Source organism: Buceros rhinoceros, unplaced genomic scaffold (assembly GCF_000710305.1).
Source record: "Buceros rhinoceros silvestris isolate BGI_N320 unplaced genomic scaffold, ASM71030v1 scaffold1815, whole genome shotgun sequence".
Taxonomy (NCBI): Eukaryota; Metazoa; Chordata; class Aves; order Bucerotiformes; family Bucerotidae; genus Buceros; species Buceros rhinoceros.
This window is the reverse complement of record NW_010410949.1, coordinates 54,194-71,374: the sequence shown is the minus strand read 5'-3', so window position 1 is coordinate 71,374 and position 17,181 is coordinate 54,194. Positions and strand designations below refer to the sequence as shown.

The window sequence follows — 17,181 nt, the reverse complement described above, 5'->3', positions numbered from 1 at the left end:
CCCCCCCCCCCGGAAAGCCGCTGAGCCGCACTTTTCTCCGGAGCCGTCACAGCTTGTTGGGACCCGATCCGTCCCTGCCAGCACAAGCCGTGCCGGGAACTGCCACCACTGTGCTCCAAAGAGCTGCGCTGGGAACAGCCGCTGAACTGCCGCCGCTGCGCTGCTCGCTGCTCGTCCCAGGGCTGCAGCCGCGCAGCGGAAAAGAAAAGCCGCTGCACGTGGAGCCCTGCCGAGCTGCTTCGTCATCACAGAAAACTGCCAAACTGCATGCCAGAGCTGAGCCTTTTTTGCCTGCTCGCTGCTTTCAGCCGCACCGCAGGGGGAGCAGAAATCCCCCTCGTTGTTTTGAGAGCTGCTGCCGCGTCTTCGGTAAAGTTACAGCCGCGCTGCTGAAAGCGCCGAGCTGAGCCTGGACTGCCTGCGCGCCCGAGAGCTGTTTGCTTTTGCTTTCGCCTCATTCCGCGACAGAGACTGGTAGGATTGTGCCGATTCCGCTCTATCTCGCGCTGCCGGGTAATTCGTAACTGTGCGGGTCTCTGTGTGCTGCTCACGCAGCAGAACCACGTGGCCGCCGCCATCTCGGATCACTGCCGCGGTCTGTGTTTGCTTTCGGTTTAACCCTCAATATCTCACTGGTTTTCTTGTGTATTTAATATATCCCTGTTTGTGGTGTTATTAAACCTTGTTTCAGTTTCCAAAAACATTTAGAGGTCTCACTAATTCTTTTCTCCCTTCCCCGATGGGATAGGGAAGGGTATTATCGTCATCGGACCTTGGTTTTACCTCGACCAAACCGTTGACACTCAGGTTCAGGTTTGAGCTAGGTTGGCCAGACTGCCCACCTCTAATGGTTTTCTTTTCTTTGTGCAGTTTCTGATGGTTTATTTTGCCGTAGTTATTTTTTCATGGGCAGAAAGGGAAAGGGCCAATCTGTAGTCTGAGTGCAAGGGCACTTGTTTGGAGTGCGATGGGTCCCTTCTAACAGTGGAGTTTGTGCAGTTTAATGGGTTATTTGTTCTGAAGGGAGTGCAGATCTGTGTTTCGGGGCCTCTTGAGTTACAATAGGTGCATTTGTCCAAGGAACAAAAATATTTGATTTCAGTGATTGGCCTTTTTATACTGAAACAGTGGTTTTTGCTGAAGACTTGCTGGTGAGCTGTAATTTACAGTATTTGCTACAGGTGTGGATTTAACTGATGTGCTGATTAGAAGAATCCTTCCAATCAGCAAAGCAGCAGCTCTGGGAGCTAATATTGGGCTAGAACATCTGGTCTTTATGGAGGCAAGACTTCCAGCGTGTGAAAGGAAACGCTTGCTCTTGATTCCTCCAAGTTACTCAAAAACTCTGTTAGCGTAGCACAGGCAGGCGTTGACCAGCCTCAGTGACTCAGAGCAGAAGGCTCGGGATAAGCCCATACGAAGTCAGAACCCAGGACCTGAGCCTGTGACCTATCAAGCAGTGTCCAGCAAACCCTCAGCCCCTTGTGTTTTGTATGACAGGTCTGTCAGTGAATGTTTTGGTTTCAGTATGTTGTACACAGATGTACGTAGCACCACTTGACATGGCTTGAAGGGCCATGGGCTGAAATAGCTATCTTGTGAAATTCACAGTAGAAATTAGCCTGGGCAGACATAAGAAGACTGTATCCCAAGTCCCCTTGTTCTGTCCCTTGCATGGTATTTTCCCCTCAAAAATAAAAATGCACTAAAGATGGATTCTGAGCTGCCATCCAAGGATGGATGGATTTTTCCATAGCTGTAAAACTAGTGTAATTATTGTCAACCATCCTTTGGGTACAGTTGGAATATTCACTGATTTTGTAAACTGTTTTGACAGTGTTGTTTGCTGGACAGTTTCTTAGCATAATAATTTCTCTGCCACTGACTCAAAGCATCTTTGTAACCCTAGCCTTTGTTTTCTTATTACAGCAAAGAGCTCCGGGAAAAGTTTTGCATGATGCTGTTTGCAGCCACCTGAATCTTGTTGAAGGAGACTATTTTGGCCTTGAATTTCCAGATCATAAAAAGATGATGGTATGTAAAGGGATTATTTTTCAGCTGTTTTTCATCTACATAAACACTGTATTCTCTTGTTCTGCTCCTTACTTATAAGGCATATTTAATCCTCAATCTCCAAAAGAAAAAAAGGACTTTTTTAAAAAAATATTTTTGCCAGCTGGCGTTGAAGAAATATTTTTAAAACCTGATTACTCTTGTGTTCTTAAAACTTGATTATACAGATTTCATCTGCATTGAAAGTAACAGCCAATTCAGACACTAGCTGGAAAAGTATTTTATCTTTATCAGTTGTGGTAGAGAAGGCAAAGACCAGACTGTTGCAGAGTCTTCACTCTAATTTTACAGTCCTGCTTAATTTGAAGTGCAGAAATAGTCTTTCTCTGCAGACAGAGAAGTTGCAATGATTGTGACACAGTTCCATGAAAAACATCGTGGGGCAAGAAAATGGATAGATAAAATATAACAAGAATAATAAAAAGGAAAACAAGACCAAAATCTCTAAATAAATTGATGAAAGTCCTGTCTGGGGAGCTGTGTGGAGCACGCAGGTATCCTGGTCCTGACGCTTTGGACTCCGAGCAGCTGACAGCAATATTCAGGCATTGCACTCACACTTCAGAAAGGCTAATGACTTCTCAGCCTCTAACGACTTTTTTTACTGAAATTTGTTTTACTTTAGACTTACTCTGAGAGCTACTGGCACATGTGCTAGTTATCTGGATTGTTTGACCAGTACATTCTGGTGTATACTGAATTTATTGCCTTTATTGCATTTCTTAATGTTCAGCAAATTCTACACTAGTAGCTTGGCTGACCTAAACAAGATGACTTTGGGCAATTAGAAAAAATTACCTCTTTTCCATCCATCTATATAAAATTTCTGTAAGGAGCAATATTTCTTAACAAATAAACAAAAGAGGATTTATCTGCTGCTGCAGTAATCTGTTGTCATGCCTTAGAGCAGGCTTACATAGACACTAGAACTGAATTCTGGTGCTCATGTTTTAGACTAACTATAATTAGAGGAAATTTTTTAAAATGGACATCGATCATTAAAAGTGATCTGTTTCACAGTTTGCTCCTGGATTTACATGAAGCGCAGTTTATTAGAAAGTTTTGTATTTTGCCAGATATTCTTGGCTAATGCTTTAGGTAACCTGAGAGCTTATATAACTCTTCAAAGAGTGCAACTGTACAGTACTTTTACAACAAAAGGTTCATGTAGCCATGTTAGTAATGACACACTGACATTCCTGATGTATGTATGCATGTATATAAAGCTGAAACAAATCCTAACATCTTGTATATATACAGTTGCTTTTTAGTTTTCTTGAAAACAGAGGAGGTCATTTGACCTTTTCTGCTTCACAGGTTATTAAGTTTCAAATAGATGAACCTCTGTGTTTTGCTCAGAGACCTGAAGTAAACTAACAGTTTTCAGTCTTGTGAAAACAAAATGATTTATTTGCTTGAGGCAGAACACAGGAGCGATGAAGGTGCTGCCAGTGCCTGAGGCCCTCTTAGCAGCAAGAATTGACTGACTGGAAATATGTCCAGATGATCACAGTGGAGGGGTCAGGGCTCTGATGAAGAGAAGGGTGGAGAAAACCCCCTAAGACTATTGCCAGTTTGACCTGAAGGAAAAAGCCTCCATGCATTGAGCATGGTAACTCACCTGGCCCCTACTCATGGCTTGGCTTCGTGAACGAAGATTTGGGAAGGGTTTTCCCCACGCTCACTGCAAGCGATGAGTGCACCCTTCGGGGCTGCACAGTGGATTTTTTAGGTGAGGCACCAGCGTGCGCGGAACTGGCTCCACCCTTTACACCTGAGGTTCATCTGCCAGGGCCTAGCGAGCTTGGACGAGCTTGGCCCCTACTACTGCAAAAGAAATAACAGCCAAGTATCTGAGAGTACCGGTCCACGTTCCTGCTGTTTTTTCTAATCTTTGCTTCTGAAAAGGGGGAAATCTTCACATCTTGGGCACATCTAGTTATCTGTGCGCCAAGGATGGTGAGATTCAGTGGAAGTAATGCCTTTGACCACCTAAAAGCAACTCAGAAACTGTGAAGCAGGACATTTGATTATGACCTGTTGTTTCAATGTGAAGCAGCACTCTCAGAGTAGTATTTATGCTTCAGTTAGAGTAATCAGTATATATGATGCAGTTGAGTTGAATGTTCCTGTGGGGTTTAAAACTTTCTGAGCTTCATAATGGCCATAATGTAGAACTCAGACATTGTGCAGATAGAAAGAATTGCAGTTAATGGTGTGTCTGAGAAATAAACCACACATGCATATTTTACATTCATATCATCTAAAAAGAATGAGTTGCTTGTCCAATGTAGAGTGCAATGTAAATGGAAAAATAAATATTTAGAGCATGTTTGTTGGGATGTAATCCTACGTACATGAAGTCATATATTCACAGTTCAGCTGTGTTTGTTTCAGCATGCCAGGCTCCAGACCTCATATCTGACATTTGACAGTTGTATGTCAAGATGCCTGGCAGCTGTGTATATTCAAGATCTGCATGGGAGGTGAACACGGAGGGTCTGAGGGCTGCACTTCCTGCTGGGACAAGGAGAAATAAAGCCCTTTTGCTAAGCCTGGAGTTTTAAGGAGTTTCTTCACACTTGATGACTGCCCCAATTCTCCAGCTGCTGAAATCCAATCACTAGTGCAGAATGCCAGACTTTGTTTGAAAAATAAATAATCTAGCCTTTGTAGTTCCAGAGAAAATGGGAAACGTCAAAATCTTAATTGAATCCTCGCGTTATTTTTCATTTCCAGTTTGTAAACCAGTTTCAGATTGGCTGGTTTTAGATACAGTGTGGGAGTTGCATGATCCATAACTCTTAGTTGTTTGGGTTTGGTGATAGTGGTGAGGTCTTCATTTTGCACACCCCCTGCCCCCTTCCCTTCTCCGCACACACCCCCTCCCCTTCTCCGCACCCCCCCCCCCCCCCCCCCCTTCTCCCTACAGATGTTCAGTACATGTCTAGTATCCAGCAGTCTGGGCAAGGATGTTGTGACTTGCTCATGGGATGCTTGGGAAACTGGAGAAAGGAATGGCATACTTTTGTGCTCATGCTGTATCGCAAACTCTCTCTAGGGTGATAAGGAGAAGGTTTGTTTGGGGGTTTTTGGTGTCAAGTAAAATAAATTACTCCCATATTCTTGTAAACTGGTTGTCTCATATTCAAGACTACTTTTTTTTTCCACCACTAAACATTGGCAAAAGCCCTGACCTTCATTACAAATTATGTACATTCCAACTTTCTGAAGCAAAGCAGTTTCAAGTTACTGAAATGCCAGAAAGTGTCAGAACCTGTTTAACATGTGATAAACTCTGTGCTCCTGTTCTTGGCTAACAGTTTCTTTAGCCCTTGCAAAAAAGAAAGACTTTCATAGACTGAGAAACATAAAAAGAATTTCATTGAGAAACGTTGGTGAGTGTGAAAGGGCAGGAATATGAGGTTTTTGATAATTGGAAGCCCTCATATTAGTAATGATGAAAATAGCAAGCAGCAGTGGAGCAGTTATAGCAGCAACACAGGCCTGTTCCTACCTGGCTTCTCAGGTGATTCTAAAATGAGTATTTTGAGTATATTTCAGTCTCTTTGTAACCTAAAATTATTAAAGGTCGAAGAGGTATTCATTTCCATACATGCTCTTTTTCTAGAGGAAGTGTTGGTTAATTTGTTTTTTAATGACTTTAACCTTTGTGACAGTTTTAGGATGTTCCTCCACAAGTTCGAGGTGTCTCCGAGGGAGTCTTCATGCAATTAGTGAAATAACAAAATGCCGATCTTGGGCATAGGCAGTTACCAGCTGAGGACTGTGAGCTGTCACAGTTCTCCAGGCCCTGTAAGTCATCTGACTTTTACCTTCTGCGTGATTGCCCCTTGACTTTCCATGGTGTTTTGCCCAGGCCTTTCTGACTGAGACTGCAGAAGAGGAGTTTAAGCTCTGAAAACTGAATTTCCACCCACTGCTTCTCTTCTGAAAGCTGGAGGAAAAACACAAACACCATCCTCAAGAACGAGCTGTTAAAAATAGATGAAAGGAAACTAAATGCAGAAGTTACACTGCCTCCAATTAAAGAAGTCCAGACCTGAGCTTCCCAGGGTTATAGAAAAGAGAAAATGTTACACAGTTCGAAAGTAAGCTTCCCCCCCTCCCCCATGCTTTGTGCTGTAGTATGCCTCACATCGTTGACCTGAGAAGACTCCCAGAAGGTGGTGGTAGTGAGACTCCTTTATCTTCACCAGGCCAAGCAAGGGAGCTCCACATTTATGCCCAGGTCTTACAGTGAGGCTCTTGTTTGGTCCTCAAAAGCAGGAGACTGCCGCCTCCTCATTTCTCCATTTGCCCAGCGCTCCCAGCTTGAAGGCAAGCAACACCCCCTTTCACTTGACTTTCTCAAGATTAATTAGGGTGAGGACCACGATGACAATATAGGACTGTCTTTTTCTGAACTCCTCATTTCAGGTGTTCTTTCCACAAAACATGAATGATTCCTGACCAAATGTGCTGTGGTTGTTGGTATCTGAGACAACTGAGGGTGAGATTTCCTCACTGTTTCCGAGCTGTCTGGTTCTGTACTGCTTCAAAAGCTGTGCCATGGTGACAGCACCTTAACAGTAGTATTTCCTGAACATCTTCCAGAGTCTGGGAGAGAACACCTACTACATGTAGTTAGGGAGAACATGATGACCACACTAGAAAAAGTAAGGAAGTAGGGATAATCTAAGTAGTGCAATGAAAAAATGCTCCTCTGCAAGGGTAGTTTGTTCAGAGATTATAAAACCACTTTCTTTTGTTTTCAGGTGTGGCTTGATCTTTTGAAGCCTGTTATGAAACAGATTAGAAGTAAGTACTTCCTTGCTGTCATTTATTTTGTCAGTCTGAGGGTACTTGAGTAAATTAAGACTCTTGTCAATTGGGATCTTTATCTTCTCAACTTTCTTCACTGAATTTTGTTTGGATTATTTTTTATTTCTGTTCTGTCCTTAAAAGAGGTACTGTGTGTGCTGTGAAATTATGCTGCATGAACATATGAAGGGACTGACCCAGTAGGATGCTGAGGTTTAGTCAGACACAAGAGGCAGTTGTGGCAATGGATGGAAAAATTTTGTAGGTAAAAAAAAGCACAGTAAAAGAAGGGTTAAAGGAAGCATACATTGCTGACGGGTAGCAGTAGTCAGGATAAAAAAAAAGAACAGGAAGATATTGCTGGGAAGGAGCTAGCAAATATGTTACAACTCTGTGGGACGTTGCTGCAGAACTTGAGGTAGGACCATCAGGGAAGGTTTTGGTGGGTGGTGGGAAGGGACAGGAGCTCTGAGAAGTGTAGAAGTGAACAGGAAAGTTTTTGCTTATTTTCTTTCTCTGTCAAATATCAGCAAAGTTTCTCATTTGTTGAGCTTTGCCATTGAGATTAAGTTTTCCTAGGTGTCTTTCTGGTCACGTGAGTCTGAGTCTATGCTCTGGCACCTCTCCTTCTCACAAAAAAAAAAAAAAAAGAGAGATGTTTTTGTGGTACTTTTGTCAAGGGTTGTACTTGTAAGAGTCAGAACAAGTGTGCTGCTGTTAAAACAGAAACAGTAATTTGCTAGTGGACTTTGAAATATAGAGTCTGTTTTATCTCCTGCCCATTTTGAAGGAAGGAAAATAGACACACAGAATATATCTTATTGGATCAACTGATATGATTACTAAAAAACCAGACTCAGTTTTGGCAGAGTATTTCTCAACCAAGTTACTGTTCTCTTTTATTGTGTGTAAATTGTGTTGTGCCATCTCTAAACATCCTGCATTCTAACAAAGGAGAGGAGGTTAGCGTGTATTGTATGCACCTCAGGTTCCATGAATCATCCCTTGTACATCATTCTGCGTAATAAAATTTGACCAGCATGTTACTGGTGTTCACTAATATCCTTTGACATTTCCCCTAGGACCGAAGCACGTTGTTGTAAAATTTGTGGTTAAATTCTTCCCACCTGACCACGCTCAGCTGCAGGAAGAACTGACAAGGTTAGTAGCTGCATGACATTTTTTTTTTTAGTTATTGTTTTAATGAAATCTCTGGACAGAGGGGAGAACATGGAATTTGAGATGACTCTGTGAGGATTGATGTCATCCTTTTAGTATTAGCTTGATGTTATTTGCCCCAGTCTTGAATGCACCTGAAAAATAGGCCCTAAGATTTGATTGTGCTCTGTTCTGAGAGTTTTGCAAAGTGCAGGAATCCTTTGCCTCCTTGGATTTGGGTTCTTGGCAGAGCTTTGCTCGCCCCAAGAGAAGGTGGTTCGGTGGCAGAGTTCTCCAAGTCCCTTCATCAGTGGTGTTAGAAGGGACCTGATGAAGGCATGTGTTGGTGCCCTGGGCTACTCCTCTGCTGAGGGTCACATGTGACTTCCCACCTGCATGTGGGGAGAGTTGTTTTGCATGAATTGCTTGGTTGCAGCAGCACTGGACCCTGTTTGTATAACCAACACAAATGCCAAGTGTCTGCACAGATGGAAGTGTGACTTCAGAGATGGAGAAATGGAAAGGAGAGGAAGTAACATGAAAAGTGAGAGGAAGGTAGAGAAAGATACATACGCAGAAACAGGACCTTAAAGGTGTATTTATTTTCACTGCGTTTCAAAAACTTAGGCTCTGAATTTCACACTGCATTGGCATAAAGAATCATATTCTCTGTGAGTAAATACGTACATGAGGGACGTATTAAGGTTCCTCCTCATTAACAAGTCCTTCCTTTATGATCAGAAACATTGTTTTGTTGCACTATTTTTTCATGGCAACTTAACTCTTTTTTTGATCTACAATATTATTGGTTTTAATTACTGTTTTCCATTCTGATTCAGTATTTTCACTATTCATTTTAATTTTCAATCTTCCTGCAAGATAAAGTCCTCTTTTACAAAGAGCTCTTGTATCATAGAATCATAGAATTGTTTAGGTGTCTTTATGACCTGCTTTATAAATAAAATGACCACATTTGTGTTGTTCTGTGTTATCACTGTCTTGTTTTATTTTGGTTATAATGGAATGGGAAAAGAAGAAATTACTGATATTTCTTGCTGGCTTGGACAGAAAACAGTAGAAAAGTGGGGTAGGAAGAAGAAATATTTACTTGAAAGACTGAGTAAAGCAATAAAGGGATGAATGAAAATTCACAATGTGATGTTACTAATGAAACATTTCTGTTTCTGAATAGATAATTCTGATATCAGTTGCTTAGGATGCAAGCTGTAAATTGATTTTTGGTGATCTCTTTCTGCACCCAGAGACATGTCTTTGAATGCTAATGACCTTTTTTTGTTAGATTTTTAATGCATATGCATGGGAACTTGAATATATGTACACAACAGTGTGTCAGATATGAAAGCATATCCACAGGGAACAGCTTCATCATTTGAAAAAGCAGAGAATACAACACTTTTGTGCTATATTCCACTACGGTGAGTTTTGTATGAGTAGGCAGATGTCTGCAGCTTTCAAAAGGACATTGGTTAGATCTGCTGTATTATTTCACGTACTGTTTATATTCCATACTCCTCAAATCAGCTTGCTCTTTTAATTTAATTTACCTGCATCTTCTCGTTCAGAAACTCACTGTTCAAATGAGAGCTTTTCACTAAACCTGTTAAAATCTAGGCTTATTAAAAACTGAAGATCCTAGTATCTCAATTAAAAATTGAAATCCTGGTATCCAAAGGACCTGCAGTGTTTTGGAAGTCCTGTTAAGGTGCCTAACCAGTTCGGGTTTCATACCAACTGTAGGAGAAATGCCCACTGCTAGCTTATTTCTTTCTAGGGAAGAATTTGATGCTGATGGAACTATTCCTGTGGAAGCTGGAAGAAATTTAAGTGTTGAAATAATGTTGTCTCTGTACTTAAACTGTTGATGTAGAATTGCCCTACGTGGCTGAGATGGCTTGGAGACAATGTTAAAAATGGCTGATGCACAGGCGGTGCAGGTATTGGGGCCACAAAAGTATCAGAGCTAGCTAGAGTTGTTTGATTGCACCTTGTTCCCAGGTGAGTGCCAAGGTGGAAGTTAGTTCTCCTTGTATTCTACAAGAATTAACTGATAACACTGGTTTATCTGTCATTTCTTCGTAGTTACAAGCAACTCCATTATCTAGTGCTGTTTGCTGTGCAGTGGCTGAGCATTTAATAGCTGTCATATTTGATTTTGTTGTCATATCTTATTGCTCTGGTTCTAAGGGAGGGAAGGAGAGAGAAAAAGAGACATCTTGCTTCTGCAAAGCAGCCACCATGTAAAACTCTTATGGCTGTAATACAGTATGTTATGTTTTATATAGCCTCTAAACTTAAGAAATTCAGATGACTTCTTTAGATTCCAAAAAATGAAAGGAACACATAGTCAAAATCACACATGGCACTGAAGTACTTTCCTTTCATGCGTTGTGTGACTCCTTGTTCGCTTTTGTTTTGCAGGTACCTCTTTGCATTGCAAGTGAAGCAGGATCTGGCACAGGGAAGGCTAACATGTAATGATACCAGCACTGCCCTCTTAATCTCACACATAGTACAGTGTAAGTTCTCTTTTCTCCTTCTTTCCAGGAGAACAAACAGGGTGTTTGGTTGGACATGCTTTGCTGGGTTACCTGTTAGTAGCTGCCAGTAGGGACAGGTTTAAGCCACATGGACAATTTATTGTATTTCTGTATAATGCAATTTACTTTTTCAAATAAAGAAGGGCTTCTGGACATCAGATTTGCATTTTTAAAGCACTGCATTTGACAGTCTTCCCAGGATCATTTAAAAAGCAAACTTTACAGGCAGTGACAACCAGACTGAATTTTCCTGAATTCCTGTTTTATTATACTTTGTGTCATGTCAGGAGAGCATTCAAATTCCGGGAGATCTGATGCTGTCTAGAGAATGTAGTAAATAAACATGCTTAGAATGCCAGACTAAATCACAGTCCTTAGAGGAAACTTGATAGGGAAGAAAAAAACAGTAGATTTTAAGTTTGGGGGTTTTTTTAAATTGCAAAGTATGCACAGTAAGACTGTTCAGTAGAATCATACATTAACTTCTTTCATCATATGAAAACTTCTTTTAGCTTCCAGATCACTTGAAAGGCAGCATATGTTTTCTACTTCAAGACTTCATGGATACCCATCCTGAGAATAACTTTAGGAAAAAACACTTAATAGCATGTATAAAGGTCACAGTAGACCAAATTACCATAGTAGACCATTGTACCATTCAGTACTGTGTATTTCCACTGAAATGCTGTCGTATGGAAATTGCAGTCAACAAAGACATTCAGAAGCTCTTCAGTGATGGATAGGTAAATCTTGTGATCCCTTGTCATAGTCTGCTTGAGTGTTAGGGCATTTTCTTATCAATTGCTCTTGGAAAGGCATGGTTTTCTATTTGCCATGGTCATCTTTGCCCAGTGTGACTGAGTAGCAGTAAGAAGCTGTACAACAGCCTCTGTGAAATTCCCTCTGTGAAATTCTGTATTCCTTATACGATTTTAAAATTGAGTATTTTTGCAACACAGACTTAAAAAAATAAATAAAACCTTGGCTATCGAGCTTGTCATGTCTTTTAGTTTTTCCCGTTACGGTGTGCAGCACACCAACTGCAGTTCTTTCCTTGGTTAATCTAGTTCTAACTGCCTTTCATCTCAGGAAAAAACATCTTAATTGTTTGGGGAAATTAAGTAAGATTTGTTACACTGCATTTTAGGAGGGTGAGTTTTCCTTCTAAATGTGCACCAAAGAAAGATGTTGGGAAGAGGACACCCTTATGCTCGTGTCTCTCTCTGTTTGAGATACTGCTTCATGACCATCTTCTCTTGAGCTCTTATACATTTAATGCATTATTTTCCTTATGATTTCTACTTAGATCCTATTTCATGTCTTACTCATCTCATAGTGATTACTCAGTTAAGTTCTTCACTAAACCATCTACAACTCTGGTGTCTGCACTGGCTCTGAGACCAGCTGCTAGCTTGTTTCCTAAAGCAATGACATAAGAAGATAAAATATAGGATGTCCTTTCACCTATACTAACTGTCCCTTTCCCTCATCCCTACAGTCAAACTCAAATCTAATTCAGTGGTGTTTCAAAATTCATCTCTTAAACACCTGGCCATTCCCTCTGACACACCTATGCAGACCTGCTAGAAACATTAATTTCAAAGTGTGCAAAAATATCATATCACCACCATTGCTCTTAGGCCGCTGAGATGCATTGTACTGTTGGATTAAATAATTTTCCTCAGTTGCTGAAAGTGCACTTGAAATAGTTCTTCTAGTTCTTTGTCCCCTTCACCTGTGAGCTTGAGATGCAGAGTGATTCCAAGGTGGGATGTTAGGAATCAAGTAGTACTCTCCTTATGGGGGAGTAAAGAAAGATAGTTCTATACTGAAAAACAGAGTTTTTCCATTGTGTCAGAAGGAGAGAGGTGAGAGATTTAGCATGTAGAAGTGAGGCAGTATTCAAAGAATCCGAGCTGCCATTTTGGGCAGAGGGATTTGTGGGTTTTGTGCCTCATGATGCACCTGCAGTGCTGCTTCCCCATGCCATCTCCTTACTGCAAGCTGGACCTTTTTTTTTTTTTGCTGATTTTTTACCCTCTCCCTTTTCTCTGTAGCAGTGTTTGCTGGAAACCTCTGCTAGAAGTTTGCGGCTGTTTCATTTATTCATCCGTCTTCAATTCTTGTTCATCCTGTTTATTATCTATCTTGAACATTGTGTCTCAGGAACATTGTTCTTTGAAAATTTTCTCTGGTAGGGGTCTGTAGCTGTATCTTACCCACATGGCTGTCTTCTGTATTTATTTTCTCTCTAGCTTATTATTAAGCGGCAAAAAAAATTGTGTATTAGTCTACAAGAAAAATAAAACTAGACAGCTGATAAGAGTAATGATATTAGAGTAGGAAGATTGAGAATGCAGGAGGTTAGGTGTTGTAAGTCTTATCGATGCTGTGCCTAAAAGCGGTTTCCAAGGGGGTTATCTGATTCCAGGAGGCCCTTACGAATACGAGCTTATGGCAATGTTATAGACTTATTTATATGAAATCATAATATTACAGCAAATAGGTTTCTGTTAAATTGGCATGTATATTACAGAATAAAATCTATATTTGGAACATTCTGTTTAAAAATACCTTAAAAGCGTTGTATAAAGTGTTAGAAGTAAGAGAACACTGATTCTGCAAATGATACAGTGAAGTGAGCGTGTGAAGTAAGACGGACTGATTAAAGGAAAAGAGCTGAAATGCAAAGCATTAGATATATCAGAAGTGCTAACGCAGTTAGAATACATAAGGAGGACAATTTTGTTAATGGATTTGCAGTTGACAAATGCAAAGAACATTATAGAAATCATGTAGATGTGAAATAAGAGTCTTCTGTACTCTTGACTCTGAAGAAAGCCCTGCAAAAAGTGGTTAAGTCCATCTGTATACAAGGACATGCAGGCTATGAGCTGCATTTCAAAGAATCGAGGCCTGTGTCATTTGAGGTGTTGTGAAGCAAGGTGGGCTTATGGCTTCATTAAAGGAGAGAAAGTTGCCTTTCATTTGAGTTAGAGTTGAAAATGGACCCTGAAGTTTTGTGGCACTAGGGTGAGTGAAACTGGAGTGAAGGAGCTGTCTCTGAGATGGGGACAAAAAGGACATTTTACAAAGGAGAATTCTCAAAGACTCTGTAGTATTTCTCCTGTATTAAGGAGTGATTCAGAGCAGATGGGATGAGGGAGAAGGTGGAAATCAGACTGTCTCAATTATCAAGTCTTTTCCACCTCTGACCTCCAAAGTAGCAAAAGTCATCACATGGCTGCAGGCAATATGGATTGAAAGATTGCTGCTCTGACATTCATAGATGCTTCGGTCCTCATCTTTCCTGCCTACACAAGGTTATTGCTCCCCCTCCATGTTTGCAGATACATCTGATTCCAGGCAAACCTTTGTCAGAAATCACCTGCAGTGTTTTAAACATCATCTGAAACCTTTCTTTTCTCTAAACCGACTTATCTTGGGCAGAAATGGATTCAGGGTTTATTTACATGGCCGGAACTGAGGTAAGGATGAGGCAGAGATCTGAGCTTGGATCTGTGATACCCTAGGTTGGTTGTGCAACAATGTGTCTGACTGCAACCTGCATTTAATTTGAGGGTGCTGTGTTTTGATTTCACTGGTGTTATTAAGGTGGCAGCCTTTATCGTAGCAATGTTGCTATTATTCCAGCAGGCTTGCAAGCAGAAGCTGTTATACTGCTCAGTGGAAAAGCAAATACCAAGATTTTCAGAGGCATTTCAAGAATAGTAGGCAACAGGATAGTAAACTGGCAGGCAGCCTTTATCGTAGCAATGTTGCTATTATTCCAGCAGGCTTGCAAGCAGAAGCTGTTATACTGCTCAGTGGAAAAGCAAATACCAAGATTTTCAGAGGCATTTCAAGAATAGTAGGCAACAGGATAGGAAACTGGCGCCTACATGTAGATTCCCTGCCCCCACCCTCCCACCCACCCACCCAAAAAAGGAAATCTCTCTGAATGGACTGCAAAATGGAAGGTGGGTGTGACATACTGTTGCACACACTTCAGCAGATGGGAGCGACTTTGAGGAGGAGGGAGACAGAATGTGTCTCAAACTGCTGGAAAATTAGAGGAAGACAAATGTTTCATAACCCCATGAGGTAGAATACATGCCTGCATTCAAACAAGCAAACAAAAACATCTTTCAGATTTTCCCCAAAGATTAGAATGTGGGGCATGGGCCTGGGGAAGAAGCTTGAGCTTGGCTGCTCCAGGAAGAGGCACCTGGGCACCATGATGCATGTAAGAGAAATGGATGAGTTCTGCTGAATTAGTGCTGTCTTCCCTGTCACACCCGCCCTTATCCCTCACAAAAGTCAAAGCAACACTGTGGTGGCTTCATTTGTTCTACTGACATCCAACAGCTACTTACTTGTTTGTGGCAGACGGGAGTAATCCTTGGGCTTCTTCTCACGTACCAGATACTAACATAGAGGAGAAGAGAGGAATGCGTGGAAAATAACATAGTGGGAATCTGAATCGTAAAACCATGACATAGATTGCAAGAAACTGTTTGCTTCTCTGCCTTCTTCCCAGCTGTCTGCACCTTTTTGCCCACATAACTAATATTTAATATAGTGGTTTAACAGACTTTTCTTAAAATTCTCCATAGCTGAGATTGGGGATTTTGATGAAACCATAGATCGTGAACACTTAGCGAAGAACAAGTATATACCTCAACAAGAAGCACTAGAAGACAAAATCATGGAATTTCACCGTAGTCACATGTAAGACTTTTGCGTTCTTGTTATTATTCCATATAATATTATTATTCTTTTCCTTTGGAGTAGTTCTAACTGTAAATATGTGCTAGATCATAAGCACTAAAGAGATTTGGACCTCTGAGTTTCTCAAAAAAACATTAAAGTATGAATTTTGTGAAGGTTAATCCTGCCTTTCACCCATCCTAATAACAAGATGTTTAAAGAGCAATTGATTCTGATATTCACTCAAGCATGCCAGTATTTTACAGTCTATTTCATACAAAATGCTTCACTGCTGATTTTGTGCATGCAGGTATGATTACAGATGATGACTGATTTAGTCAGGCACTTTTGACATCAGACTTTTTGATTTCAAGGACATTGAATTTTGCCTTTTCACCTTTCCATGCTGTATTTAGAGATGGGTGAAGAAGGGGTTTAATGTTCATTTTAGGAAAAGAACAAAGTGCTTGCAGAATTAGAGATTTAGGGGAATAGAATTCAAGATGATGATGCAAATTTGGTGTCCTAAGGCCTGGAGAAAAGAGTAATAGTAAGAAGATGGTTAAAATAATGATGAATAAGGCATAGAAAGATACTTTTTATTCTGTTGAGAACACTTCAAGTCTTGAACAGTTTCATTTTGAGCTACATTGAATTAGATGTGAATGGTAGGGAGTTCTATAACAGTAATAATCAAAACTTCTGCAAAATCTCATCATTATTAATTTAGTGCCTATGGGTTCCCAACACTTATGTTAAGGCTTTCATGTTAAGGCTGTTTCATTTTGGTATTGCGTTTACTTTTACAATGAACAACATCCTTACATGCTTCTACTTACGAAATATTTTTTTTTAGGAATACAGTATGTTTTTCCAGTGGAAAATAGAAAGAGAGATAGTGAATTCTGTTAGTTAGTGGTTCAAACCCTAGCTGTTTGTGGGTGTCTCAGGATTGGAGCAATAAAGGTTTCTAATCTTTAGACTGTAAAATCCGGGGATTCTTTTGGTTTTGGTTTAGACAAAAAGTTGTTGTTCTAGCTGGTATAAATCTGGGGACATATTAAAACCATACAGATATTATACCTCTGACAGGTTTCAGTCTCTTTGATGAAATGTCTCTTTGTTCTCTGGAGAACCCGTTGATCTCTATTAAAAGGTGTGAAGAATTTGTGTATCTTCTCTGTTTCCTTTTTCAAGGGGACAGACACCAGCAGAGTCTGACTTCCAGCTTTTGGAAATTGCCCGTCGACTGGAGATGTATGGAATACGCTTGCATCCAGCCAAGGACAGAGAAGGGACAAAAATCAACCTAGCTGTTGCCAACACAGGCATTCTGGTGTTTCAGGTTAGAGCTACTCAGGACGTGACTTTGTACTTAATAAAACAGAGAGATTTCTTACAGCAGTAAGAATTCAGGACCTCAGTCATGTCTAAAAGAATTTGCTTGGGAAAATGCAGAACCTTCCAAATCTTTCCTAACAATGACCTTATAACTTTTATAGCTGCATTAGGTCCTTCACTTCCAGGGACTCTTACCTTAATTGCATGCGCAGGGTAGAACCCCATCTGCAGCCGCAATGTACTGTTCAAGATGCAGGCTGATCCACAGGTCACAATTTGGAAGTTGCTCTTGCTGACTCCCCCTACATGTAGGAGCAGGTAGGTCTTGCAGGTGTGGTGTATACTAAATGGGTATAAAGCAGAGTCAAAGGAAACAACAATTTGGAGTACGTGCAGAAGGATGTAGGTAGTGAACGTAAGCTCCCCGTATCGTTACTTTGTCAGAGTTTTCACAGTTTTCTTGACCAGCCTTGGCTGTTCTACCTTTGCTGAATCCATGAATCTTACTTCTTTCCCT

General features: G+C 40.7%; 1 protein-coding gene across 1 annotated transcript in view; it reads left to right on the top strand.

Annotated features, from left to right (window-relative positions):
• Positions 1 to 1,929: 1,929 nt before the first annotated feature.
• Positions 1,930 to 17,181, top strand: part of FARP1 (FERM, RhoGEF (ARHGEF) and pleckstrin domain protein 1 (chondrocyte-derived)) — a gene marked incomplete at its 5' end in the record, with an annotated part of 68,908 nt that continues 53,656 nt past the window's right edge. The window contains 6 exons of the mRNA XM_010135779.1: positions 1,930 to 2,034; positions 6,852 to 6,894; positions 7,980 to 8,058; positions 10,495 to 10,592; positions 15,230 to 15,344; positions 16,521 to 16,668. Coding sequence (XP_010134081.1) covers positions 1,930 to 2,034; positions 6,852 to 6,894; positions 7,980 to 8,058; positions 10,495 to 10,592; positions 15,230 to 15,344; positions 16,521 to 16,668 — 588 coding nt within the window. The remainder of the gene's footprint in view (positions 2,035 to 6,851; positions 6,895 to 7,979; positions 8,059 to 10,494; positions 10,593 to 15,229; positions 15,345 to 16,520; positions 16,669 to 17,181) is intronic.